Source organism: Artibeus jamaicensis, unplaced genomic scaffold (genome assembly GCF_021234435.1).
Source record: "Artibeus jamaicensis isolate MK-2021 breed Jamaican fruit bat unplaced genomic scaffold, CSHL_Jam_final contig_490, whole genome shotgun sequence".
Taxonomy (NCBI): domain Eukaryota; kingdom Metazoa; phylum Chordata; class Mammalia; order Chiroptera; family Phyllostomidae; genus Artibeus; species Artibeus jamaicensis.
In genome coordinates this window covers 19,258,276-19,285,019 of record NW_026521861.1, presented here as the reverse complement: position 1 = coordinate 19,285,019, position 26,744 = coordinate 19,258,276, and the positions used below count along the sequence as shown (strand labels likewise).

General features: G+C 51.7%; 1 protein-coding gene across 1 annotated transcript in view; it reads left to right on the top strand.

The window, feature by feature from the left end:
• ADAM12 (ADAM metallopeptidase domain 12) overlaps nt 1–26,744 on the top strand; it is a gene marked incomplete at its 5' end in the record, with an annotated part of 278,477 nt that overhangs the window by 159,055 nt on the left and 92,678 nt on the right. The window contains 1 exon segment of the mRNA XM_037159124.2: nt 14,119–14,197. Within this exon segment, the coding sequence (XP_037015019.2) occupies nt 14,119–14,197 (79 nt within the window).

Below are 26,744 nucleotides of genomic sequence, written 5' to 3'. Positions count from 1 at the left end.
CCATGGCATGTGTGACCTAGCCCTAGTTAAGGAAAAACCAACTGGGTTTGTCTGGGGACGGAGGGAGAGAGGGCGATCGAGCACAGAGGAGAAAGCGGGTGGAAAACCATGTGATCAGAGACCGCCGGTCTTTTGCCCCTTGCGCCTCCCTGAGCCCCAGGCTCTCGAGATGCTGGCTTTCTGGCCCGAGGTCATCCACACACCTCGGTGTCCTGGGGCCAAGGTCTAGCTGGCACGTGCTGCCACCCACCTCAGGAACATCCTCCCAACGGTCCAGGAGACGGGATTCGCAGCTTGAGCTTTTGCACCTTCGTTCCTCCTTCAGCTGAGCAGCTTCTAATCCCGAAACCCTTTAAATATCCTCAAGAGGAAGGAATCAGAGCACGTTATCCTCAACGGAGAGTGACTGTGTGTCCCCGGGGAGACTTGGCCACGTCTGGAGACCAGTTGCAGTTGTTCACAACTGGGGACTGTCACCAGCATCTAGAGGCAGGAGCACTGCCAAACATCCCACATCACAGGGGACAGCCCCCCCTCCCCCAGGGAGTTATTGTTGCCATGTGTCAGCAGTGCCGAGGAGGGGAGACCTGCCCGGACACCCGTCACCGAGGTTAGGTCGCTGTTAAGACGGTGCCCCGCCTCTCTGAGTCATTTTCAGTAGACACTGGTGATCATGTCACTTCACCCCCCCCACATGTCCATATGCACTTTTAAAATAACACAGACATGTTCTTACAGGACTCCAGTGCTATTGTCCTGCCCGCTGAAATGAATAATGACCCCCAGGATGGGTCCGTCGTCACGTGTCCTGGGGCAATCAGCGCTCCCACCCCAGAGATTTGAAACTGGGTTGTTTAATTTTGGGAGTGTCCGCCCTGTGAGAACACCAAGAGCATTAACTTGACATTCTATCCATCTTCTAGTTTGATCCATTTCTTCGGCCTTGGAACATACGGGACACACCATGGTTTCCTGACCTCCTGGCCAGTATTGATCAATTCAATAAGCTTGTAGGTGATTACAGTATTTTTTCCCATGAAACTAGGAAGAGAGATTACTGAGGCAGATCATTGTAAATTACATTTTTTAATCATTAAGTTGTACCTTCCTCCTCCTCCTCCTCAATATATTTTGCTATTTTTCCCCCCAAGACACATGGAAGGATTTCAGTTTTTAATGAAGAACTCCTTTCTGGAGCATGTTTTCAGAATATGAATTTAGTAGCACGCATGATGTAATCCCAATTCCCAGCTTTGCGTGCAAGAGCGTCGTGTGAAAATGAAGCCGTAAATCCCATCTGAGTTCTGGTTGGCGGGTTCTCTGTAGGAAGTATTCTTCCCTTTCCTTTTTTTTTTTTTTAAATAAGAAACCACAATATTGTCATCTGAGGAACAGACCCAGTATGGCTGGGAAGCCAGACATACTGGACGCATGTTCGTCTTTCTTGTGGCCCAAGCTCATCCAGAGACGTGAAGTGACGTTGTAGGCCGGGAGCGTGGAGTGGGCGTCCGCCCTCCCCCTGCACCCCGTGCAGCTCGCAGGCTCGGCAGCAGAGAAGTTACATCTGGAAGGCAAAGCACCGCCTCTTCGCCTGGTGCTCCCCTGCCGTGGCTGCCACCCAGCCGCCTTGTCAGGACACACTCGGGGTGAGGGGGACGTCGGGATGCCCAGGTAGCAGCGGCGCTCGGAAGATGAGCCCACAGGTCACCCTGCTGTGGTTCCAACCAATTTTACAGTGGAGGCCGTGACACTCATGGAGGATGTCTTGCGTGGCCCAGGGCCGTATTTTGTTGTGTTACATTAGCTAACAAAACCGACGAGGGAGTTCACACTGCCCTATTCTAAGACTGATAGAAGTAACATAAATTATTCCCAACCACCATTCTGACTAAACTACCTACGTGCTTGTAGGAAATGAGCTGTGAGCATTGGCCCAGCCCTTTTTTGTCAGCTCAACGCAGGCGTGGCCAGAGAAGCGAGGCCCCTGTGCGGAGGGAGCATCTGCCTTGGGAGAGCCCGCCAGGAGGCGGCCGGCAGCTCCAGGCCGGGGGAGGGAACGCCGATCGGAATGGCCCTTCTCCTGAAAGGAGATCTGTCCGTGGCCATGGTCACGGGTGGCTGCTGTGCGGTTCTTCCCAGAGGGTTCTCGGCAGCATGAAGTTTAAATGCAAAACCCTTCCTGATTACTGAAAAACAAAAAGCAGTGCTGATCAGGTAGTAAACAATCCACTCGGCATTTACAGCCTTGTTACCCAGAAGCAGAAGTATCGTCTTGGGTACACAGGTACTTCGTGTTCTGGTGTCTTAAAGAAACTTCCTCACCCCAAAGATGCGTAGTTTTTGAAGGGATCTCCCCCCCGGCAGAGCGGTCGGTGCCAGTACTTGCTGGCAGAAGCACCTGGCTTTGGGGGGATTTCTCTGGCTCAGCCTCCGGGGTCTGAGCAGGCGGAGGTGGTGCCTATCTCGGAGCGAGGGTGTGTTCTCGAAGGCCACAGCTCTGCATGCGGCTGCAGCAGGTTGGCCATTAACAAATAAATTGAAAAGAGCCCTGGCCGGTGTGGCTCAGTGGATTGAGCACGGGCCTGTAAAGCAGAGGGCCGCTGGTTCGATACCCAGTTGGGGCACATGCCTGGGTTTCGGCCAGGTGCCCAGTAGGGGGTGCACGAGAGGCAACCACACACTGATGTTTCTCTCCCTCTCTTTGTCCTTCCCTTTCCCTGTTTCTAAAAATAAATAAATAAATAAATAAAGTATTTTTTTTAAGAAGGAAAATAAATACATTAAAAAGAGATGCATCCTTGCCAAAACAGGCACATCGCTTGGTAGCATCCATGAGAGGCTCTGGGCAGCAGTACAGTGGCCGATTTAAAAACTTGGGAAAGTTTGGGTCTTTCCCCCGAACCCAACCCAAGGTCACTCCTGGCATCTGTCTCTTGGCCGCGGTGCTACGGAAACTTGCAGAGCAGAACTGTCTTTGAGGGAGCAGAAAAGAACAAATTTGATCTAACAAACATTCTATGAGATGGGTTCAACATAGGTCAGTTTTTAAGGGAGCCCAGCTGGCCAGTCTGCAAGTCTGCCTGGGAGCCGGCGGGTGGGCTGGCTTCCACGAGGCCAAGAAAACCCCCTCTTGCCTCAGAGCACCAATTAATAAAAGTTTTTCAGCAAGTGGTGCTGGTGAGGAAAACGGGCTGAACCCCATCCAGCTCTCTGTGAAACAGCTCACGGGCCGGCCGGCCGGCCACGGTCCTGCTGGGCTCCCGGCTTTGGGCGAGCGGAGGATGCGGTCGACGCAGCGTCCTCTCCTGAGGCAGCTGGTGTGGGCGCGGCACACGCAGGCCCGAGCCATTTCAGTCTTCAGGTTCAGAGCTGTGTCTGAAAATTAAAAGCTGTTTTGATGTAGTGGTTCCAAATAATCTGGCTAGACTCTTTTCTTTCACGCTACCAATTGAGAAAATGGTCTTTGGTCTTTTTTTAAGTGTATCATTTGCTCGACAGTGTAAACAAAAGGCTGGATCTGGTCTAGGTGGTGGCACCTGTCATGGTCAGCACAGGTTTTATCTGCCGGGCTATAGGCGTGTGTGTCTGTGTTGTGGGTATTGGTTTTGGACTAGAAAAGCCCTAAGGTAGCAGCAAACCCCTAATGGCCCTATATTGCCCATAAGTGCCTTTGATGTGTTTTTCTCATTTCTGATTGCTACATTCCTTCAAAAACTGTTTATTGAGCACTTGCTCGGTTCCAGACCCCCATCCAAGGGCTGGGGATACAGAGAGAAGGTCGCAGGGGAGGCCCTACCCTAACTGGGGCCCCAGCCTCTAGTCACAGAGCAAATGAGCAGTAAGCAGTGACGAGAGCCCCAGGGACCGTAGGGGATCCTACAAGGGGGGAGGGAATCACAAAAGAGCTCTCACAGGGGACAGACAGGGAAGGGGGGAGAATGTCCCAGACTGTGATTACAAGGATGGAGGCACAGTGCCTAAGTGAGGACGGGTAGGGACGGAGGCAGGGGCCAGGCCACACTGCGGACTTTGAATTTTGCTCCGGGTTCTGTAAGAAGAAGTAGTGCAGGATTTAAGGTGGAGGAGTAACATGATCGGACCTTTGTTTTAAAAACTTGCCATGTTGCCATTGTGTGAAAAATGGATTGGAACGGGACAAGCGCGGAAACAGGAGGCCGATGAGAAGCTGTCACCGAAGGTCGGGTGACAGAAATGGGGATGTGGACCAGAAACAGGGCCAGACGGGTGGGAACTGACAGGTTTACTAATGATAATGGCTGCTCACATTTATTGAGTGAATAATCAGGGCCAGGCATGTTTCCAAATGTTTAACACGCATCAGTTTCACAAGGGCCCCGAGAGGTGTGTACAGGATGACCCTCACTGCAGGTGAGGAAACTCCAGTACGATGAGGTCAAACTTCATGCCCAAGGTCACGAGAGCAGAAAGTGGCAGAACCAGATTGCTCTCAACCACAATTTGCCACCGGCTGCCAAAGATGTGTTTGGAAGGAGGATTTGTCTTCTGCTCTGAAAATACATCTGACCAGATGGTCTGCGGATACTAACCTGCCGCCTTTTGGGAGCCAGGAACTAGTCGGTCGGTGGGCGGGGCCTTGGCAGTGCAAAGACGCCACCCCAAACCTCGCAGCCCTTCCTCGCCTCTGATTCCTTTGTGTGCTGTGCTCAGTTACTCCATCAGGTAAAAGCAGTTCTTAAATAATCAGCCAAGAATTCAACAGGACGGGAGGGGGCCGAGGGATGTTCTTCCACAACCAAGTGGCGACCAAAGGCTGGGCGTTAGGTATCAAACAGCCTCCATCCGTTGTCACTTGGACAGACTTCCTAACCCCTCTGAGCCCAGTTTCTATACCCGCAAAATGGCCCTGTGCCACCCTCACAGCGCTCTGTAAGGACTCAGAACCCACCAGTCGTAACATGTGCCGCGCCGTCCCAGACCACGGGTCTCAGCGAGCCGACCTTGGGGCCCCTAAGCACCACTTGCAAGGTCATACGGATCGGCGATTGGAACGAGACGGGGCAAACCTACTGCGTATTGTCAGCTAATGTTTGGATGTTTGGCACAGATGGATAAAGGTAAATGAGCGTGATTTTTTTTAGATTTATTTATTTAGTTAGTTAGTTAGTTAGTTAGTTAGTTAGTTAGTTACTTTAGAGAGGGAGGAAGGGAGGGAGAAAGAGAGGGAGAGAAGCGTGGATGTCAGAGAGAAACATCAATTGTTTGCCTCTCCCACACATCCCAGACTGAACTGGGGACCAAACCCCAACCCAGGCATGTGCCCTGACCAGGAATAGAACTGGCCATCTTTCACTTTGCAGGATGACGCCCAACTAGCCAAGCCACACTGCTCAGGGCTGAGCTTGGTTCTCCATTCACTGGCATGACTGATTTGAACACCTTTGTGTGTGGCGCAGCGCTGACCTTCCCCACACGCCCCCCCCACTCATGAAATGACCAGCCACGCTCGGGGGATTATTCCTCACCGCAGAGGTGGCGACCTCTGACTTGCAGGCCCCAGTTTCTCTTTTCCGTTTGGAACTCACGGTAACAAACGGGGAATGGACAGACCCACACAACCCAAGCTCTGATGTCTTTCTAATTGTCTTCAAGGTTAGGTGTTGATGTATATAATGTCGTGTCCATTTAAAGGGAGATGAGCAGGAAAAAAAACAATGAAAGATTAACACAGACGTCTCGTAAATGTAGCAGTACGAGCGTGGACTCGGAGGTCAGACTACACGGATATACCAGCTCTGTGACCCTCCACAAGTCTCTCAACCTCTCTGAGCCTGGGTTCCTCATCCCCAACACGCACCCACCCACTGGGGTGGTTGTAAAAGTGAAATAAAATCATGCATGTAAAGTGCGTCATAAGAGCTCAGACGGATGCTAACTCCTGGTGCATCTGCTCTCATGGACCCAAGGAAGACGGAAGCTCTGGAGCTTAAGAGAAATGGCTGTTGTTCTGAGGTTGGCAGAACCGTGTGGAGATGGGGAGAGCAAGCTAAGCCCCACAGTTCTCATGGTTCCTTCTAAGGGGGCGGGGGGCTTTATGTATCTTGGGAAATAATCATTTATTGAGTTTTCAGCTTTTCCTCTCTGTCCTACACCCCTCTATTTCTACAAATTGTCTTCATAACATGTGATAAGTCTCATATTGTGAAGACAGTCATAGAGCATCAAGCCCCCTTCAAAAGACTTTGGAGCTGCAGGTGGTCACAAAAAGGGGGAGGAAGTAGCCCAAAGCCCTAGGCCAGTGTGGGGGGACAGCTGTGGAGCTCGCTGCAGAGTCGAGGGCCCCTCGTTTTCCTCCGGCTTGTGCACTTCTGTTGGAAAATGCAATCGGCAAATCAGTCCTCAGGTCCTTACACAGATGGCCACCGCATCTACAAGTGTAACGTGTCTATTCTGGGGACGGATGGGGTCATCGGGACAGTCCCAAATGGTAGTAAAAACATACTTCAGTGTCAATGCCACATGGCTGGGTCCAAATTTCTGTGTATTTATGACTTAACATGGAAGCAGTATATTAAGAGATTATTTTGCAGGAAACTAAATTGTCCCCTACAGTTTCCAAAATGCTTTATCAACAGTTTTATTTATTATACTTTGTGAAACTAAATGAGAAAGAGCTGGGGAAATGGAACATTTTTTTTGTAATTCCAGGAAAAAAAAACAAACAAGTTGTTTTGATTATTTTGAGAATTTTAGAAAATGGAGAATAACAACAGGAAATGGAGTGTGAATGTCCCATTATTCTTACAGATGTAGAGTTCTAAATAGTTAGGATCCCAAAATGCTGAAATTATAACCAAAAATAATTTGAATTTTGTAGCTAAATCGAATTGAGTGCGAAGAGAAACAGCATAAGCCCCAGTTTGCATTGCGGGAATGATAATTCCAGAAAAAAGATGGAAGACGATTTGCTGCTGCTTATTTTCGGTCTCTCTGAACCATGTGTTGACATTTCTTCCTGACCAGGCAGCATTGCCCAGTGGTCAGGACGAGCTGACTTTGGAGCCAAAGAGAGCCAAGGCCAGTCTCCACAGGCTCAGCTAGGAGGTTCTGGATAAGTTGCTCAGCCTCTCTGAGTAGTTTCCTCTCCCTTGTCATGCAGATGATAACCACAGGGTCTTGTGCTGAGATCAGTTAAGAAAATGCACTTGAAACGCAAGTGTCCCCAGGCCAGCAAACAGTAGCAGCACCAGGAGGGAGATGGTGATGCTGGGGAGACAGGACAGGAACAATGACTTTGCTTCCACTCCCCAAATCAAGAACCCAGAGCTTACGTTGTTTACCAGGGTGACTTTCCCATGAGGAAAACAAAGAGCGCGTGTATTTATTTGCAAAGATCAATTCTGAAAGAAATACAAGCCCAGACGTAGACAATACCCGGTCTCTATTCTTTTCCCTATTGTTCATTCCCTCCTCTTGTGTCACACCGACTGCTGTCTCTGTGGGGAATTGTTCAGCTGTCTGACCTCTGTAACAGGCCCAGGAGAGCCGTGGTGCCCGCGTCCAGAGCCCGGGCTTCAGCCAGCCTCAAGCTTTCGCTGCTGACCAGAAAGAGATCTCTGGGTCCGGATCAGTTTTCCTCTGGACCTTGTCTCTGCCTTTGTTTAGCTCTGGTTGAGGAGCAGATTGTTTTAATGAAGGGCATTTATTTTCAGAACTAGGCACATCACATCATGATTTTTAATTATGGTGTTTATTGTGTGCGATGTTTTGTGGGAGCTCCAGGCAGTTTATTCCTCCTAGGGATACATTCATTGCTGCACTTCCACATTCTCGTAAGAGAACATCATTACCCAAATGTATGTGTGAATGATTTGGTAATTTGTGGGATAATAACAACTTGTGGTGAAGTAAATCTTCGGCAGAAACCTGGGTTGGATCCTCTGAATACCAAACGGGTCTGCTGGGGAGGTGGCAGAAGCCCGGCTCTCACCGCAGAGTGAGTGCCTGCGGGGGCAGCCGGCAGACCGGATGGCCTGCTGGGGCCTTTGCCCGCACCTGCCACACGGGACAACTAAACCGTCGTCCGCGCCTGCGGTCTTCCACCAAACGACCAGAAAACGTGGGCCTGCCGCCCATGCATTTTTCCTCATTCCGAATAATCGGTACCGATCTCGCAGCTTCTCTTTCCCTGTTTCCCTCATTTCAGTGGCTCTAGAATTGATCACCGGGCGTCAGGGTCAGTGTTGAGGACCTGGCAGCCTTTGACGCGGCTGAAATAACAGCAGAGTGAACACGGCTGCTGGATCCCCCCTTCGGCAAGATGGGGGCCCGCAATGTCGAACCACATTTCTTTTCGTTTTATTTGATCCAGTTGGTTGGAACACATTCTGTCCAACTTGGACGATTCTATAAGGACGATTCGGTGTGTGCCATCCATTTATTCAGTAAGCTTAGCCATGGTGCTAGGTTTACCAGTTTCTGCCCTTAGCTCAACCTGAGGTGGGAGAAGACAAGTCAACAAGAAATTAGGTAGAAGAGGGAAAGTCTGGTAATGGAGTCCTGGTAGAATATAGGAGAAGCGAGCACTCACTCGGGGGGGGGGGGGCAGAGAAAGTGAGCCAGCAGGCAGATACGAGTAGGCGCGTCTATACTTTGGGGAATAAAATCTGTCGTATCAATGAAATCTACCTCATTCAACCTATATAACTAAATTATATGATGGTACATTTAGAGAAGAATAATTTCAGTATTGATCTCAAAAAGCCATTTGGGGGTTACTTTTTTATTTCAATACTCAAATCATTTCAGAAATGTTATTAGGAAGAACATTATGCACATAATAATATTCACTGGAAATTCTAAATGATCATTTCCAGCCATATACAGGGTCTGGCAGAAGTAACGCCTGCGAGACTGTGGTGGGTAGGATAGTAATATGGGTGCGACAATTTATAGTTTTAATCTGAACATTTCACCTAAAATGTCCTATGGTGTGCTTGGGTGTGATATTGTTAAGTTACTGAATTACATGCTGATGGTTTTGTAATAAAAATGAGGGGCGTTATTTGCGCCAGACCCTGTACACCCAAAGTCACTGAAGTCAGAAATCAGAAAATACAGTGGTCGGCCAGAAAGGACAAGTTCTACTTGTTTTTTCAAGCAAGTGTGCGTCCTGCCTGAGTGGCTCCATCTCTGTCTTCAAGCTGCTCCCGAAATCTCAGACTCCCCGAGTCAGCTGCCTCCTGGACATTTCTAAGAGAGCATCTCCCAGGCATCCCACACTCAACACAGCCAAGATTCAGTGCGTGGTCCCTTCCGTCCTTTAGGAATGAATGACCTGTCTCCACTGAAAACTGAGGTTTCTAGTCCTGTCCTCTCCCCTGAATTTCCCACCCTGAGGGCTCCTGCCCTGGTGTGGGCCCTGGTGTGGACTCTCACACCAGCCTTTTCCAACCACCCTTCCTGCTGCCACTTCCTGTCCGTCGGAGTGGCCTGTAGCTCCAAAGCTTGCGTCCGCTCAGATCACTGCTGTGTCTAATGGCTCCCCATTGCATGGGATAAAGTTATTGACACTCGGCAACCTATAGGATTGGTCCCCAGCCTGCCCGTCTGAGCACCATGTCTCCCCACCTCAAATTTTACTCCCCGACAACTTGAAAGTCCATAGAGTTTTGCATCTCCGACACCCATCCCCCACTCACATGCTGTTTCTGTGCCCTCTGCACAGTTGAGAATGTAGTTTCCTCTGTTTAGGCGTTCTCCTCCTCATTCCTCCTCACTGACTCACTCTCAACCTGACCCCTTCTTCCCCATCCTTCACGACGAAGGCCGCCTCCCCCAGGCCTCTGGATTAGAAGCCTTTCTTTGAATCCCCCCTGTGCTTTGGGTGTACGTGTCTCTATCATGGAGCTATGATCACCCTTTGGGTTTGTCCTTCACCAGATGGTGAGTTCTTGGGGTGTCATGTTCACAATATCCAGCATACTAAATACTGGTTAAATGAGAGCATATGAAGGTATCACTTTTAATAGCAAAACAAATGAAAAACAGCAAAATGAACTCCTGACATTTTATTTTCTGGGAGAGAGAAGAACAGAATTCCTTGTTAGATCAGCTCATCTAATAAGCAGGGGGAAAAGAATGTTCTCATGAAATTATGCATTCACCTTCTATTGCCATTTGCTGACACAGAGAATCTATCTAATTGGATTTTCTCCCCTGGGAAATCTAAAGGCAGCAGGTCCATTGCTGTTGCATTTCCAATGTGGTCATTGTCCGCCTGCCTCTCTCATTTTCTCAAGGGACCTTTGACTTTCTGCCCCTTTTAAATTAGACACTCGTCTTAGAGAGCATTGACCAAGTGCCCTTTCGGTTTCATCCACAGTATCTAAGAAGGGCATGAAATTTGTTTACAAGTGGGAGAGGATAGCCCTAGAGAAAAGAGAATGTGCCCGCAGTGTTCTCCTCAAATCTACTTCTCCATTCATGCATCCATCATCCATCCATTCATCATCCATCCATTCTCCATCCATCCATCCATCCATTCATCTGTCTATCATTCATCCACCCATCATTCATGCATCCATCTATTCATCATCAGTCATCCATTAATCCATCCATCCATCCATCCAAACCATCCATCCACCCACCCACCCATCTATTTATGCACCCATTCATCCATCTACCATTCATTCGTCTATCCATCCATACATCCATCACTCCACTGAACATAATTCACTCAGCACTCAGCACAGGGCCTGCAGCCGGCACTCAGTAAATAAATACCTTTTGGCCCGCTTGTCAACATAGTATCACACGGTCATGAGCAGTGCCAAGTTCTGAAGCAGAACCGCAGGGTGCCGCCTCGGGCAGGTCACTTAACCTCCCTGTATCTTGGTTTCCTTGCTTAAATTGGGTAAAATATAGTATCTAACCCACAGAGCCAGATACTAGGTGCTATTAGAATTAAATGAAATACATATAAAAAGCTTAACAAATTCCTGGGTGGGTGGGTGGGGCTGCAATGGTGAGCAGAGAGCCCTTGTGGCATCATTTCTGAGGGGCAGACAGACAAATGAGTAAACAGGTGGATAAGTGGGAAGCTGAAGGGGCTCCGTGATGTGGGCGGTGGAAATGAAAGCCACTTTAGATGGGATGACCAGGAAAGCGCCCTCTGCGGAGATACTTATTTATTTGTTTAGTTGAGAGGATTTGAGGAGCCTATCTTAATTTTTATTTTATTATTTTTATTTATCTGCTTTGCCTAAAGGATGAAAAGGGCCAGTGCTATAGAATCCATGTGAAGAATGTTCTGGGCACAGGGCAGAGCAAATGCAAAGGCCCTAAGAGAGATGGGGTGGAAAGTTCTAGAATGAGCCAGACAGGCAGTGTGGGCGGGGTAGAGTGAGCTGCACGAAAGGAGGCAGGATGCGTTAGGAGTAAGGCCGTAAGCACCTGGAACCTGCCGAAGGCACTGGGAAAGCTCTGGAGGGTTTTAGCAGGGGAGCGGCCGAACGTCACAGCGGAGCCTGGACCGCAGAAGCCCAGGCCGTGGCTGCCCGGGCTCTCCCCAGCCTGTGGGAGTGCGATGCGGACCGGCCGACACTAAGGGCATCAGAGCAGAGAGCGGGATGGGTTCTGTCCCCCAGCCCATGCACAATGGAGCCCTCACCATGGAGACACAGAGCACCCATGGGGTTGAGTCGGAGCCCGTGCCACCTGCCTTCTCTCTGTGTCTTACCTCTGGGCCTGGTGAACAGGAGGCCCGAGAACGCTTCGGCCTCTCGGAGCCCAGACGGCTGGGGCTGATGCGGGGGCCAGGCGCCCATCCTCACCACATCCCACCCCGCTCCACGATGGGGAAGACTCGTGCACACGGGGCACTGCCGTGTCTGACCCCACGACCACGTTTCTCTGCCAGACTCTACGAGAGAGTCTTGCAACGCAGTGGCCGCCGGCGTCTCAGCTGTGCGGGGGCGCGCCCAGTGGGAGCAAACGGGGCAGCGTGTAGGAACTCCCTAGGGCTCCGAGGGTGGCTCAGATGGCACTGCCGCTTCAGTGACATCTGGGCAGCAGGGACAGCAGTAGGTTTGTCAGGCGGAGGTGCTCGTGGGTTTGGTGTTGCTATGCTGCCTTACGCTTTGGCACCTCATACATACTTTTACTGCCGTGGCGCCCCCCGAACTCCCCTTGTCCGCTGCGCTGAGTGCTGTCCCCCAGAGCTCGCCTCCCATCCCGGCCTCCCCAGCGGTCTCCCGTCTCCTCCACACGCGAAGCCAGTCTTCGGGGACATCCATCGCAACGAGCTTCAGGGAGAAGGCCTCAAAACCTGTCTCTTCCTTCTACAGATGACCGCGGGCATCACCCTTCTTCATATTAGGGATCCATATACCTGGCTTCTTCCAAAGAAGGGTCCAGCGTTGTGAAGCACAGAATTACCAAAGCATTCATAAAATAGGAGCTAGATAAAATTATTGAGGAATAGCCAACAGCACAAGTAATACTCGTACAATTTGAATTAATAATGCATTGTTCTTTTTCTCCTCTCCCTGGGATCTCGAAGCTGACCAAGCCCCCACAGTCCCCAGGGCCACCGGGGCTCTGCTGGCTCCTGCTCCTCCCCGTGGCCACCTGTGCCCCGTACCTCCCTCCACCGGCTCCTTGGCAGCTCTGCCTGTCCCCTCTGGGTCCCCGCTTCTCCAGCCTGTCCTTTTAGATGACCCACTCCCCTCAAGTCCCTACCTCTTGACTTCACATCTCATCTCTCTGCTTGCCTTCAAGCCACCACCCCCTGGGACTGTCCCCATCTCCTCATTCTCCCCCGTAGCTGCCCTTGTCATGGTCCCCAGCCCACCACACCTTCCTGGAGTTCTCTGACTCATGGTGGCCGGCCACCACCTCTGTCTCCAGGCTGCTTGTCCCCGGTCTCAGTGCCACCACCCCCTTGCCTGTCCCTCCCTCCCCCTCCTCTGCTCCGGACCTTCCCAGCATGGCCGTGGCCTGCCCAGGGGTCCTGTAACAGCTCAGAAGAGGGATGCTCAGCACACGGGGACTTGAGACCAGCAGCCAGCAGGGAGGGTCATGTGCCAGGCGTGATCTGAGTACTATGCAGAGTGAACAGGGAGGCTGTAGGCCTTCATCAGTGACTGAGGGATTGTCCGCTCCCTATTTGGGGACAGTCTTCTCACTCATTGTGAAGTAGAACCCAGCCGAGGCCTGCTGGGAGGGTCCCAGTGATTTAAACCAGGCACCTCCGAAACGTGTGCAAACCCATGGGTCCTGGGAAGATGACTCTCACTCTGGCCTTGGCTGTGAGGAGTCCGGAGTAGGGACCATCAGAAAAGGGAGTTCTCACCCGTCACATTTGCAGCCTCCCCGCCGACAGTCCCTCCCTCCTGTCTTCATCCGCACTCTGGTTGCAAATGTTCACCTTGCAAAAGAAATTGCAGAGTCATTTAAACCCCTGCTTTGCTATCACCAGTGAGGGTGTGGTATCACATACAATCTTAGTTAAGATAAGTAGGGTTCTTCTCCTGTTACAGTTTATCTTAGAAATTGAATATTTCAGTGTGTCCAAAATCCTTCCCTCACCTCCTACAGTGCTTGTTCTAAACTCTTCTTTGACAGTTTAACGTTAACAGCTGTCCACTCACCCACTAGGGGACCAGCAGGGGCGAGACTGTGGGCCCAAAGCGATTGTCCCAGCAGGCGGCTGAGCCGTTCATTCTAGACAGTGGGACTTCCAGGCGGGCGGTTCTCCCGGCTCCAAAATCCACACATACTCTTCAGAGAAGAGTGAACATGTGTGTGTGTTCCCGTGTGCATGTATGCGTGCGTGCCTGTGTGCACACATGACAGGGCATGCAGACACCTGCGTGTGTGCTGGAGAATAAGGTGGGAGGGTGGGGCCTCCGCGTGTGGAGGACTCCATGCCCACACGTCTGACTCGCCTGCCTGAGTCTCCCCACCTCTCCCAGGATAACCTGCCCCGTGGAGGCCCTTCGGGGGCCCCAGAAAACCTGGGTCTTCCGTGAAATAAGCTGGGGGGTGGGGTCCGTCCCTGGCTGCCCTGCAAGCTAAACACTCACCAGCGACATTGGCGTGATCCCACTTTCAGCTTCTCATGGTTTTCCCCCACAGAGGTCTCATTGCCAGCGGTTTCACGGAAACCCACTATCTGCAGGACGGCACCGACGTGTCCCTCACGCGAAACTACACGGTAAGCCCCGCGTGTTCGGCCCACGGTGACAATGTGCTATCAGGTCTATGCGTAACACCCGTGGCTGTTTTAGCCTAAACCACCTGGCCTCCCAGCTCCCTCATCTGGGCCCCGCGAAGCCTGTGCGCACCCCTTAGTGCCTGAGTATTCCGTCCTTACCCCGGGGAAACTTGGCCTTGGCCCAGCATGTGCTGGGATAGCCCTTCAAGATATGGCTTTATCGCAGCCTGACCTTGAACCCACCCGCCAGGACTATGGGATGCGCATTTGGGCAAATTCCTTCTAGAAACCCTATCCAAAGTTAGAGTCGGCTCAGAAAGCTGTCACCCCTGGGCTGAACTTGACTGTGTTAAACTTGGAAGTACCTTAAAGAATTCAGAGGAAAACTGACTCTGCTTGACCTTCTACAGACGTGCCCAGCAGGTTGACAGGACTCGGTATCAGGGTTGTCCCAGAAGCCTTCTACGGGACTCGGACAAGGTGTCCGTTTTATTTGTTCCTTTTAAAGAAATGCTTGCTGTGCACCCCACCCCGGGCCCGTGTGTGCATGTGGGGCTCAGGAGGGTGGCTGCCCTCTGGGCACGAGGACGGTCACTCGTTTCAAGGAGCCCCGGGCATTTGTTTTCAAAGAACAAGCTTAGCAGGGGCCTTGTGTTTACAGCATGGTCAAGTGGCCGTCATGGTCGGCGGTGAGCTCTGGCTGCCTCTCTGCTTTACGTCAGCACTTGTCTCTTTGTCACATGTTTGCGTGTGGCACACACATGCCTTCCGACTCTCGGTGATACGGGGGGTGGAGGGCACAGAGACACCCTGGGTGAGAGAGAGGCACACAGGATGGTTGTCCATACCCGGTCAAGTGTGGAAGGGAGTCAGGAGGCAGGAACGCAGAGGGGACGTGAGGCTGGTGATGTGGGGTCTTGGGACCCCCAAGGGCCGTTCCGGGCCCGGAGAGAGGACCTGGTGCTGGAGGGTTTGAGACAAGACGAATGGGCGCCTGCAATGAGAATCCACAGAAGCTGGGCCCCCAGGTAGTTGCGTCCTCGGTGAGAAGGAGTGAGAGAAACTCCATCCAGAGAAGGGGCGGGAAGAGGGCTGTCCTGACAGAAGAACAATCTCGTAACCCACAGAGAACCTGGAAACCCCTCGCCTCACGAGCACATGGTTGGGAGGGAGTGGGCCGGTGCCCAGATTTCTAACCCCTGCGTGGGAATGCAACCCCTGTCCATACATCATCCCCAAAATGAACCCCAAATCAGCAGCCCTGGGTCCCATGGGCCCAAGCTGAAGCCAACCCAAAATCGTTCTAAAGGGGTGTTTCCACAGCCCAGGCTACATAAGATGCCTGTAGAAGGAAGGGAGGGAGGGAGGCAAGGAGGGAGGGAGGGAGGAAAAAATGTAACATTGAGCCCAAAATCAAAAGGACAAACCACAGGACAGAAAAGGCCGCTGTGAGCAAACACTGCTGAACAAGAGAAACCAGACCCAGCACCACCAGGAATGCGAGATAACAGAGAAATCAGAGCACAGAGTAAATATTTTAAAGAGAACGGAATAGGTCAAATAGAAATTCCAGAGTGAAAATATAGGAAAGAATCATTGTTTCCACACAGTGTGATGAGACCGTCCCTAACTTGAGGAAGGACAGGGGTCCCAGCAGGAAGACTGAACGCCAGCCCGCTCCAGGACGGCTCGGTGTGCGCCCACGGAACCAAGGGCACCGTAAAACCGCACGAGAGAAGAGGCCCGATTGCAGGAAAGCACCCCGGAGCCGCCAGCACACTGGGCGTCAGCAGCGAAGGAGTCCAGACTTGGGAGAGCGGAGGGAACGTCGCTGTCGACCCCAGCGCTGCACTCAGTTACCCTGATTTACAAAAGTGAGAGCAAAATGCGTTTTCATACAAAGCCAAGGGAGAATCGCCTACTCCCAGACGGTCTTGGAGAGAAGGAAGCGAGCACCAGCCATGAGAGCCAGATGTCAGAGGCAGCAGTGAGCGAAACGCTTCTACAGGAATAAATCTCAATACAGTATTCAGAGTAACTATTACAGCAATAATGACTCCATCTGGATGTTTTAAAACAAGATTAGTGGCCTGGTCAGCACGGCTCTGTTGGTTGAAGCCTCATCCCGGAACCCAAAAGGTCAAAGGGTCAAAAGGTCAAAAGGTCATGGGTTCGATCCCCCCCCCCCCCCCCCGCCCAGGTCAAAGCACATGCCCAGGTTGCAGGTTTAGTCCCCTGTGCAGGAGGTGTGGGAGGGTCACCCAACGGATGTTCCTCCCCACCTCTCTCTCCCTCCCTTCCTCTCTAAAAAAATAAAAATAAAACATGATGAGCAAACAGTTTTTTAAACAGTTTAAGAATTTATTTTGTACTAGAAAACAATAGAGATGAGGGTTAACTTTAGATTTTAATAAGCATGCATCTTACAAATTTAGGAATACCCGAAAGAGAAGAGAAAACCAAAATGTATAATTCCAAACAATAGAGAGTGAATAAAAATAGTGTATCTACCCAGTAGATGGCAAGAGAGAAAAGAGTCCAAAAAGAAGCAGAATAAATATAAAATGAAAAATACAGTAAGATAAAAATGAGTCACCACATTAATCTCATTATATGTAAATGGATTGAATCCGTTAAAGTATAAACGGATTATCTATTTAGGACTTAAAATCTAGCTACTTAATTGTTGCAATATTCTCACTCAAAACACAAATGCTCACTGCATGTGCCGTGTGTGAAGTGCACCCCCATTTTCTGTGCATTACACACGGGACTGTTATGCCCGTTGCTGTTCTTATGGTGTATAATCATTCTACGCATCCTTATTTTCCCCTCAAAATTTTGGGCAAAAAGAACACATTATACAGGGCAAAATACGGTATCTTCACCCCCCAAAATTTGCCTTCTTAGTATGAACATCACACAAGCCAGATGTTAAGGCAAAAAAGGGGGGGCGCATTATTAGGGCTAAAGGGGGTCATTTCTTAATTATTGCTTTTATCATTACTGACAACCCCAGCCCTGCTAGTGGGGGAGGGTGGCAGGTCTGCCTTAGAAAGCCCCCCCCCTCAGTCAGTGGTGGGTGAGGCTTGCCCTTCCCACTCCCCCACCGCCACAAGGATATGCTAAGTGGCTGTGACCTGCAGCCCCAGCCTCTCCAGGATGGGTCCCCAGGCTTGGCTAGCTGTGGGATGGGGCGGAGGAAAGTTGGAGATTTCGGGAAGCCTCACATCTGCCCAGGTCTAAGTGGCATCCTCTGACAGAACATGCCAGAAGCCCTTTTTCTGGGAGGTAATTAAGCTGATACTGCATTTTGACCCTCAACCTCATTTTGAACCTGCCTTCAGCAGGCCAGGCGACTAGAGGTCGGTGATCAGGCCCCCCCAGGCCCCCAGAACAGCAAGCAGGTGCTTCCTGTGAGTGAGAGAAAGGCTGGCTGCTCCCGCGATCCAGCTGCTCCCTTTGCAGTCGTTTCTCAGTGCCCCTCTGAGCCGCCCGCCACTGTCAAGGTGAGCAGGGGACAGTCTCACTCACCTAAGGGAACCCCACAGGCCCAGGCAGCGGCCCGTCCAGCAGACACCCGCTGGGCGGTCCAGGGCCTTGAGTTATCTTTCACAAGTGGACCGAGGCAGTGTTAGGGGGGTTGGTTTGTACTGGATCAGCCTGGAAACAGAAAGAAATGTGCTGACTCATTGCCTTCTCCCCTCTGGTCAGCACATAACGGATTTTCCTCAACTTAAATTGGAGATAAAATAAAAAACCCCTTTTTGGCTATTGTCTTTTCTTTCTTCTTCTTTTTTTACTCTCTCTACAATCAGCATCAGCCGGCTGATGAGCAGAGTGGTGGCCGACTTTAATTTGGAAATCAATAGCTAGCCTTTCATGTCTCCATTCTCCAGACAGGATGAACCGTTTGTGGCTTTCCGTGTTGCTGGCCACATCAGAGGGAACACTGTGTTTTACACTGTCACCTTTAATAAGGCCTGTGGGAGACAATGCACCAGACATGGGTGCCGTTTTCACCCCAGAAGACGATGCTGGGAAAGGCCCGAATCGCCCTCCAGCAGGTCGCCTGCGTGTACTCGTCCGCCGCACACATGGTAACAGGCACCTCCACAGAGCCGAGCACCGTGACCGCCACAAAGGGTCCAGCAGGCATTAGGACAAAGGGGCCCCCGCTGGGCTGGACGGAGGAGACCGATATTTTTCCAAGAATCACAAACCTAATCAAAATCTGTGCTAAGTGTGCTGCAGGGAAGGCCAGAGAGCCTCATCTGGTCTGAAGGATCAGGGAAGGCTGCCTGGAGGAAGGGACATGGGAACCAGATAGAAGGGTGAGGAGGAGCCGGTTGTCATGGAGCACTGTGGAGCCATTAGAAGGTCCTGGCCAAGGGGATGCTGTGAGCGGGCGTGGGCTTTGAAAGACACCCCTGGCAGCGGCTTGAAGATGATGGGAGGGAACGGGTGCAGGAATCGAGCCAGATCGCGCACAGTTGAGAGGGGTGGCTGCCGCGGCCAGGGGCCAGGCGACGGGGGAAGGAAGGACGCCTGACCTTCCATCACAGGAGACACCCAGAAAGCTTCCATTCACTGTGTGCTGCTGCTCGTTAGAGAAACGTGTGAAAACAGAAAACACCTATGAAAACATGTTGCGAAAGACGTCAGGCAAGGACCACGTCACTGAGGTCGGCGTGGAGTCCACTGTCTGGGTCACAAGTGTTGCTGGGTGACCTGCGTCCACCCACCCACGCCGACTGCTTCCCGCCTCAGAGGAGGAGAGCCCGCTGCAGGGGCCTGAACATGAAGGGGCGCGTGGGCTTTAGGGAGTCACCGCGTGTTACGGACAGAGAGCATCTGAGAGCTGTGGGAGGGACACGGGGGTCGTTCTCTTCCCGTGAGTGAGCAGGCGTGGGCCAGGCTCATTGCCATCGTCTCTGACAATGATTTACGTGGGTTCGGTCCCTCCAACGCCACCGCAGTCTGCACACAGCCACGTCGGCGGCTCTCTCAGGCTTCCTGCCGCTCGCAGACCGAGGCCCCTCGCAGGGGGCCCGCTTCCCCTCAGGTCTTCGCCATGTTGGCCTTGGTTTCCTCCCCCACCTCGGTCTCACTCCTTCCCCCTCCATACTGTGCTCCAGCTAAGGTCTCCTTTCCTCTCGCTGGAAGCTGTCAGAGCCACCTGACGCTCTCTCCCCTCCTCCTGTCTCACCCAGCCCCTTTCCTGCCTAATGATCCTTCTAGAACATCGTTCTATTCATACCATTCCTGTTGTCACCAGTGTTTTGATCCTCCAAAGCAGCAATAGCTTCCCCAACGCCCCCTCCATCCAGCCCAAATTTCTTGGGCCAGTGTTCACGTTACGGAGCAGGGACCCGCCCTACCGTCCCAGGTAGGCCGTTCCTTCATCCACAGCTCACTCAACAGCAAACGGCGCTAAGTGCCCGGTATGGCAGCTGACATCAGTGAGCACCAACAATACGCATGCTTTCCTGCATTTTGATGTTTGATCCTCACAATAAATCACCGTTTGCTATTTTTATATCCTGATGAGGACTCTGAGACATAAGGGGGTTAAGCAACTAGGTCAAGGCCACAGCCAACAGGGACTCCGCCCCACGGAGCCCGACTCCAGGATCTGAGCTCCCAGCCCCTGAGACACGCTGGCTCTGACTCACGGGAACAAAGCGACGGGGCATCTCTGTTACACGTTCCTGGCTCCGGTGTCTGTTGTGATAGAATTAGTCTATAAAAGTGTAGCAAGGTGGATCGGGGAACGGACTGGCTGTTGTTTGCTAAAAGAGACGCTGACAGATGCTTCTGGGAGGAGAGGGTGTTCCGTCCAGCTGCAGCTGTGGAACTTGGGGGGCAGAGAGGCCCGAGCAGCCCTTGGGGATGCGCTGGCCCGCTGGGAAGCCAAGCTGAACTGGGGCACAGTCCAGTACTTTGCGGCCACCTGCAGGAGGGAGGCAGACATGTCCATGTCCTCAGGGACATATAGCCTGCCTACAGGTGACGTGCATGCCTGTGACTAGGATGCTTTAGGAGCTAAACAACAGAAGAGCCAAATTCAATGGAACATGGAGTGCACCCACAGAGGAGCTCCAGGTCTGGGGGACTTTCCCAGGGAAGGGAAGGCTCTGAGAAGGGCCTTTCATCTGTAGGCAGATCAGGTCGAGGTCAGAGCCAGAAGCCGGGGAGAAGACTGCCCAGGTCTCCACACCAGTGATGGACGTGAGCGTGGAACAGACAGACGCTGAAGCTGGGGCCCAGTCCAGCTTTGGGAAGCGAGCCAGCTGGAGCCACGTCTCGAACGGTCGGTTCTCAGCAGTTCTCTCCCGTCCTGGGCGCATGTTCCTTCTGACGTCCCTCACAGGTGGTGATGGCGGAAGAGGGATGACCGGCCGTGCCGAGAACTGGGCTGTTACAGCACAGACGTCTCTACGAGAGAGCAACTGGCCACTCAGCTCCCACAAACCTGGCTGCCATCCAGCCTCTCCTGTGCGCATCCGGGGGGCTACACAGGGTCTCACACAACATCTGGGACCATCTGGAGCTGCGAGGTGGGAGCCAGTGGGGGTGGGCAGGAAGCCACACTCCCTGCTCTCTAATGGGTCAGTGTCTCCCCCCGTGCTCGTTCATTCATTCTGCAGAAATACGCACCACTACTCGGGGCTAGTGTCCGGGCCCGAGTACGGAGTTTGGACCACATGTTTTCAGGTTCTGGATCCGTAACAGCGCCTTACGTTCCACAGGTCGCCTCCTCACCAGATGCCTATGTGATCCCTAAAGCCCAGGGCAGTAAGTGGCAACCCCATTTTGCAGATTAAAAACCGAGGCTCTGAGCCTCAAACCCCAGGACTTCTAACTCCAGGTGGACCAGGAGTGCTCACTGTGGCCGGCAGGCTGGCCTGGGCCTGTTTGCCGGGAGGCCCCACAGAACACGAACACGATTTCCTATGGTGTGTCCTCGAATGCGGAATCCGCACAGCACAGCACTGTGCAGGCCCTGAACGTGGCCCTTGTTGGCTCATCACCAGCCCTGGCTCTCGTCAGAGCAGGGAGCAGAGTGGCCCTGGGTTGTGGGTGCAGTGACTCTGAAGACCCCGTCCTGCCCACTGTCTGGCCTCAGCATGACGCAGCCCAGCCACAGAGATGACGGGCAGCCCACTCCCTTTTCCTCTGAACACACGGCCCCCTTGTCTTAGTCTTAAGCAAACAGGTGGGACACGGGGGCCTGTGTTCTGTGCAAGGGACAAAGGCAGGGCCCCAGTTGGACTGAAATGCAGGTCAGCAACTGGCAGGCCCACATTCACACACACACACACGGGCACTCACATGCATGCACACAGAAATATGTGCTCCCACCAAGCACATGTATGCTCACATACATGTGTGCAGACATGTGTGCCCACACGCTCCTGGTACCCACATGTGTGTATGTGCTCATACAGGTTCGTGCACATGCTGGAGTGCGTGGCTCCACCCATGCACACACTTGCTCACACTCATCTGCATGTACACAGCTGCATGTGCACACATGTGCTCATCCTTCTTGATGCTCAGTGCGTGCATGTGCTCGTACACACAGGCACACACAAGCTCACACACATGCTCACATACACGCACACTCACCTTCCTACCCCTCCTCCCTGCAGAGCTCCCTGCATTTGCAAGTGATGTCACTGTCCCAGCATTCTCAGAGGGGCACTGCAGTGAGGCTCCACAGTACGTGAGAAAGTGTCTGGTCCAAACTTGGGTTTTAAGAGATGGCTTTTATTTTCAAAGAGAGAGAGGCCCAGGAGGCCACACGTTCAGAAGAACGAGCTACAGAGGGAAGCCGTCCAGCCTACCGCCTAGCAGCCTGGATTGTCATCCCTGCTCAGCCGTTAACCAGCCTGTCCCTTTAGTCACTGAACAGGCCAGGCCTCGGTGTCTGTGTCTGCTCGGGGAAGGGACAGCTGAGAGGGGCAGGTTTGCCTGAGGTGGCCCGGAGCTCCCATCCAGCCAGAGAGTCACGGGACTCCACAGTTTGGCACGTTGCCCGCGGTCAGGGCTGGGGTGGGGAGGGGCCACAAAGGTCCCAGGGAGTGAGAATGGTTTTCTCAGCATGTCCCCTGACAGACTGTGTCTGCCCCCCACCCTTTCCGGTCACCAGGCCTGCCAGTCTTTGTTAGCGGTTTAGCATAGAAGGTTCCTGAGTCTGGTCCCCTGAGAGCTGGGGACCAGAACCTGGATTTTCCTTCCCACGTGGCCCTGAGTTGAGGGTTACTATTTTCAGGCTCAGCAGTTCTCATTCCATCTTCCTCTTTACCCACCACCATATTTGATGGATCACATTAACCATGAGGAAAATTTGTTTGACTGGAGTGGGGAAATGCACGGGGTTAAGTAATAAGTACATACAATACGGGGTTAGAGGTTTTATGAAGGAGAAGATGTAATTTTGCGGTTATGGGAGCTTGAGGCTATTTTCTGTGTTATGCTTTGTTGGCAGAAATAGAATGTATTGGGTCAGCAGAACTAGGTGAAGGCGACTGCCTAAGGACAGCGTCTTATTTCAGACGAGACAACGAGACAGTATGGTCGACACGCTTGTGGCAGTGGAAAGGGGACACAGTCTGGGGAAGTTTTCCAGGGTCATTGCTGTGACCACTGTGTCCTGTGCCACAGGACCTCCCTAAGTCAGGACGGTCGCTCACTGCATCCCTCACTGCTGTGCCTCCAACAGGCCGAGTGTTTACGAGTCCACTAGCAGGTTCCTGCCACTGAGCATCAGTCGTGGGGAGGCCACCTGGCCCTCAGACACGGGGACCCACGCCTGCCTGCTCCCTGACGGGGGTGTGGCCTGCAGTCCATTCCCCCAGCCCCCCCCTCAGCCACCACACCAGGGGGTCACACCCCCAGAGGGAGGGGGGCGCATTTCCTTCACCCACCGTAATCGAATTCCCCAATTGACCACATGACATGGGGTGATGGGTATGTCTCTCTCTGTGGTGAATCTATATGATGAGTCACTACATGATAAAAAACAAAATCACATTTGTTCGAACATTTAGTGAATTGTGTTGGAAAGAATAAAACAACTCTGTGAAACCGGAATTATCTTGGAGAAACTGGAATTTGGAGTTCTGGTGATTATGCTTACTCACCCCAGAAGTTAATCACTTCTTACATCAGCCAGCAGTGAGCCGTGGGCTTGCTGGTCGAACGGCTGGAGGGGGAACCAAAGGAGTTTTAGAGCCAGAGATAAGCCAGTAGTTAACGCTGAGCCGAGGGGAGGCTTGTGGAAGGACCAGTTTCTGAGAACTGAACTCTCCCCAGTCCTCCTTTATGAGCAGCGCTTCAGCCCGCTTAAGAACTGGAAATTAATTTTATACTAATTTGCACTCTGCTTATATTGCTGGGTACTTAATTTGAAACTACACTTGAGAAATAATCTATTAAAAATAAATTGAGACTGGAAATAAATGACTGTGAAGTTTCAGAGGTCAGTCAACAGGATTCTGCTTACCACTTGGTTTTTAATTCTTTTAACCGATGCTCTGCTTCCCGTAGCAACATTTCCCACTTCTCTTAAATGAGGCACAGTCTGCGATGTGTGGGATTCCCGCAGGTGAGCCGCAGTCAGAACGGGGGCTCTCGCTGCCCCAGGCAGCCTGGGCTGTAGCGTCACCACTGTCCTTTTACCCTCCGGCTGGTCTCAGCTCTGGCACTGCTGCGGGGGGGCCGGGGCTCAACCCCGCCTTCCTGGGCCGAGGGGCCCCAGAGCCTTCCCATCCGGTTGTGTGATCCCCTTCTGTTTACAGGGTTGTCGTCACGCCCTCTGACGCACCTGAACTAGACTAGCTGGAGAGAGCGGGACTTTCAGAAGTTATTTCCCGTGGATGCCCGGGAGGCAACTGATGGCAAGGGCCCGCATGGCGGGAATGGCTGGGCACTCTCCCTGCCACTGTCCCTTGGGTGCTCTTTCCTAACCCACATGCTCAATGGAGAGGACCCCCTGGCTGGGGGTGGGCAGGGCAGTGCAAGGGTCCTGCTCTTCCCAAATCTTCCAACCAAGAGGAACCAGCCCCGTCCCTGAGCTGCCAACAGTGTCCCTTTGCCCCTGCCACTCCCCCAACTTTGCATCACTTTCTCTCTGTGGGCAGTTCCCTCCCCCACCTTCACTGGAGACGCCTGGCCCTCCCACTCCGCAGCATCGTGGGGGATCTGGAAGGAGCTCACAGAACTTTCATTGTAGTTGATATGATCAATTACACAAAAAATCCAAGATGGGCTACAAACTTTTAAGCTGGTAGGATGGTTCAGCAGAGGGTCTGGTATGAGATAAATTTAAAAAACAAGAGCTTTTCTTTACATTAAAGATACCCATGGTTAAGACATAACAGAAAAAAAGATCCAACTCATGATATCGACAAGCCTGTACGGTACCTGGTCATCAGCCTAATGAACAGTTACCAGAAGCCACATGAAAAAAAAATCTGAAACTGGACCGAAGGACGTGAGAACAGCCACAGTAACTGGAGAGGAATACTCTGTATGTGGACAGGAAAGCTATCGTGAAACTACAAATTCTGACTGAATTGACCTACACATGCAAGGTATCCTGACCGAAATCTCAGTGGATTAGTACATAATTTAAATTTTGATTCTAAAATTCAGCAGAAGAGAAAATAGGTAAGAGTAGCCTAGAAGCTTTTGAAAAAAGAAAAAAAAAGAATCACACCAAAAGAAAACTTGCTTTCGGCAAGGTTGCCAAGAAAGACTGGGTGAAGAATTAGCCTTTTAGCAAATGGTCCTGGGGAGCCCTGGATATCAACGGGGGAAAGAATGAAACTGGACTCCTACTTGAAGCCACAAATTTATTCAAAGTGGACAAAAGGAATGAACATAAGAACTAAACCTATAAAACTCTTACAAGAAAGCGTAGTTGTAAATCTCCATCACCTTAGATTAGGTGATGGTTTCTTAGATAAGCACCTACAGGTAAACAACCAAAGGAATAAAATAGGTTGGTTGGCTTTTGTCAAAATGACCAATTTTTGTGCTTTAACATACACGATCCAGAAAGTGACAAGACAACCCACAAAAGTGGAGAAAATGTTTGCAAACCCTACATCAGATAAGGGTCTAATAGCCAGAGTATAAGAACTTCTCCAACTCAACACAGAAAAGACAATACACCTGTTAAAAAATAGGCAGCGGATTGGAGTAAACATTTCTCCAAACAAGATACACAGATGGCCTACAAGCATGTGAGATGCTCAATGTCATTAGTCACGAGGAAAATGAAAATCAAAACCGCAGGGAGGTACCGTCTCGCATTAGGACGGGAATGATTGAAAGGACTGGCAGTAAGTGTGGGTGAGGATTGGAGAACTGGGAACCCCAGTGCATTCTGGGAAACCGGGTGGGAAGCACTTCAGAATTCACACACACAGTTACCACGTGGCCCAGCGATTCTACCTGTGGGTGTATAACCATACAGCCACTCACGGCATGGACCCAGGAGCACTGCAAACACACAGCCACACAGAAACTTGCACACAGATGTTCATGGCAGCATCATCACAGTGGCCAGACCGTGGAAACAGCCCAGCCCCGTCGTCAGATGAGTGGGAAACAGCACCTGGTCTGTCCGTGCCACGGAATTGTATCCGGGCAGGAAGGAACGAGGTGCTGATGACACCCGCTTTGACACGAGTGGACCTCGACCTGTGGTACTCAGGGAAGGAGGCCAGACACGGGGGCCCCAGGCTGTGAGGTTGATTCCACAGCGTGAGGTGACATGAGTGGAGCAGGCAAACCCATAGACACGGGAGGTGGCCTCGTGGTGGCCGGGGCCGGGGGAGGGGTCATGGGAATAACCCCTGAAGTTTTCATTAGGCGGATGGGCAAAGGCTTCTTGGTGGAGTAATGAAAATGTTTTGGAATCAGATGGTGGCGGTGGCTATACAACACTGTGAACGTATTAAAACTGTATCCTTTTCAAAGGTGAATGGCACATGAATTTATCTTAATAAAAAAGAACTTGATCTTGACATCAAAATGCAGTCTAGGCCAGTGGTAACTCAGATGGGGTGGTGCTGGCAGGAGTGGACACAGGGAGGGGTGCCTCCGTGGAACAGCGTGGGGAGCACAAACATGAAGCCACAGACGGTGTGCACATTCGACATATGACAAGGCAGCATCTCCAATCAGTAAGAAAGGAAGGGGTGGAAACAGCCGGCTTCTGGTTTGTGGGCAAAGGTAGATTCCAACCTCACAGCCCCGCAAAAAAATTAATTCCAGGTAGATTAAAGAGCCCACTGTAACACCATAGAAACAGAAGGAAATGAAGGTGGACGTGCCGGCGACCTTGAACAAAGCCACCTTAGGCCATATACACCACACATAAAGGGAAAGGTAGACTCAACTGCATAAGAACTGGAAACTATACAGAAAATATCACAGGGGGTTAAAAAGACATTTCTCACGTAACAGGCAAAGTAGTAACATCCTAACTACACAAAGAACCTCCGGAAGCAATAAGAAAACCCCAGGATAA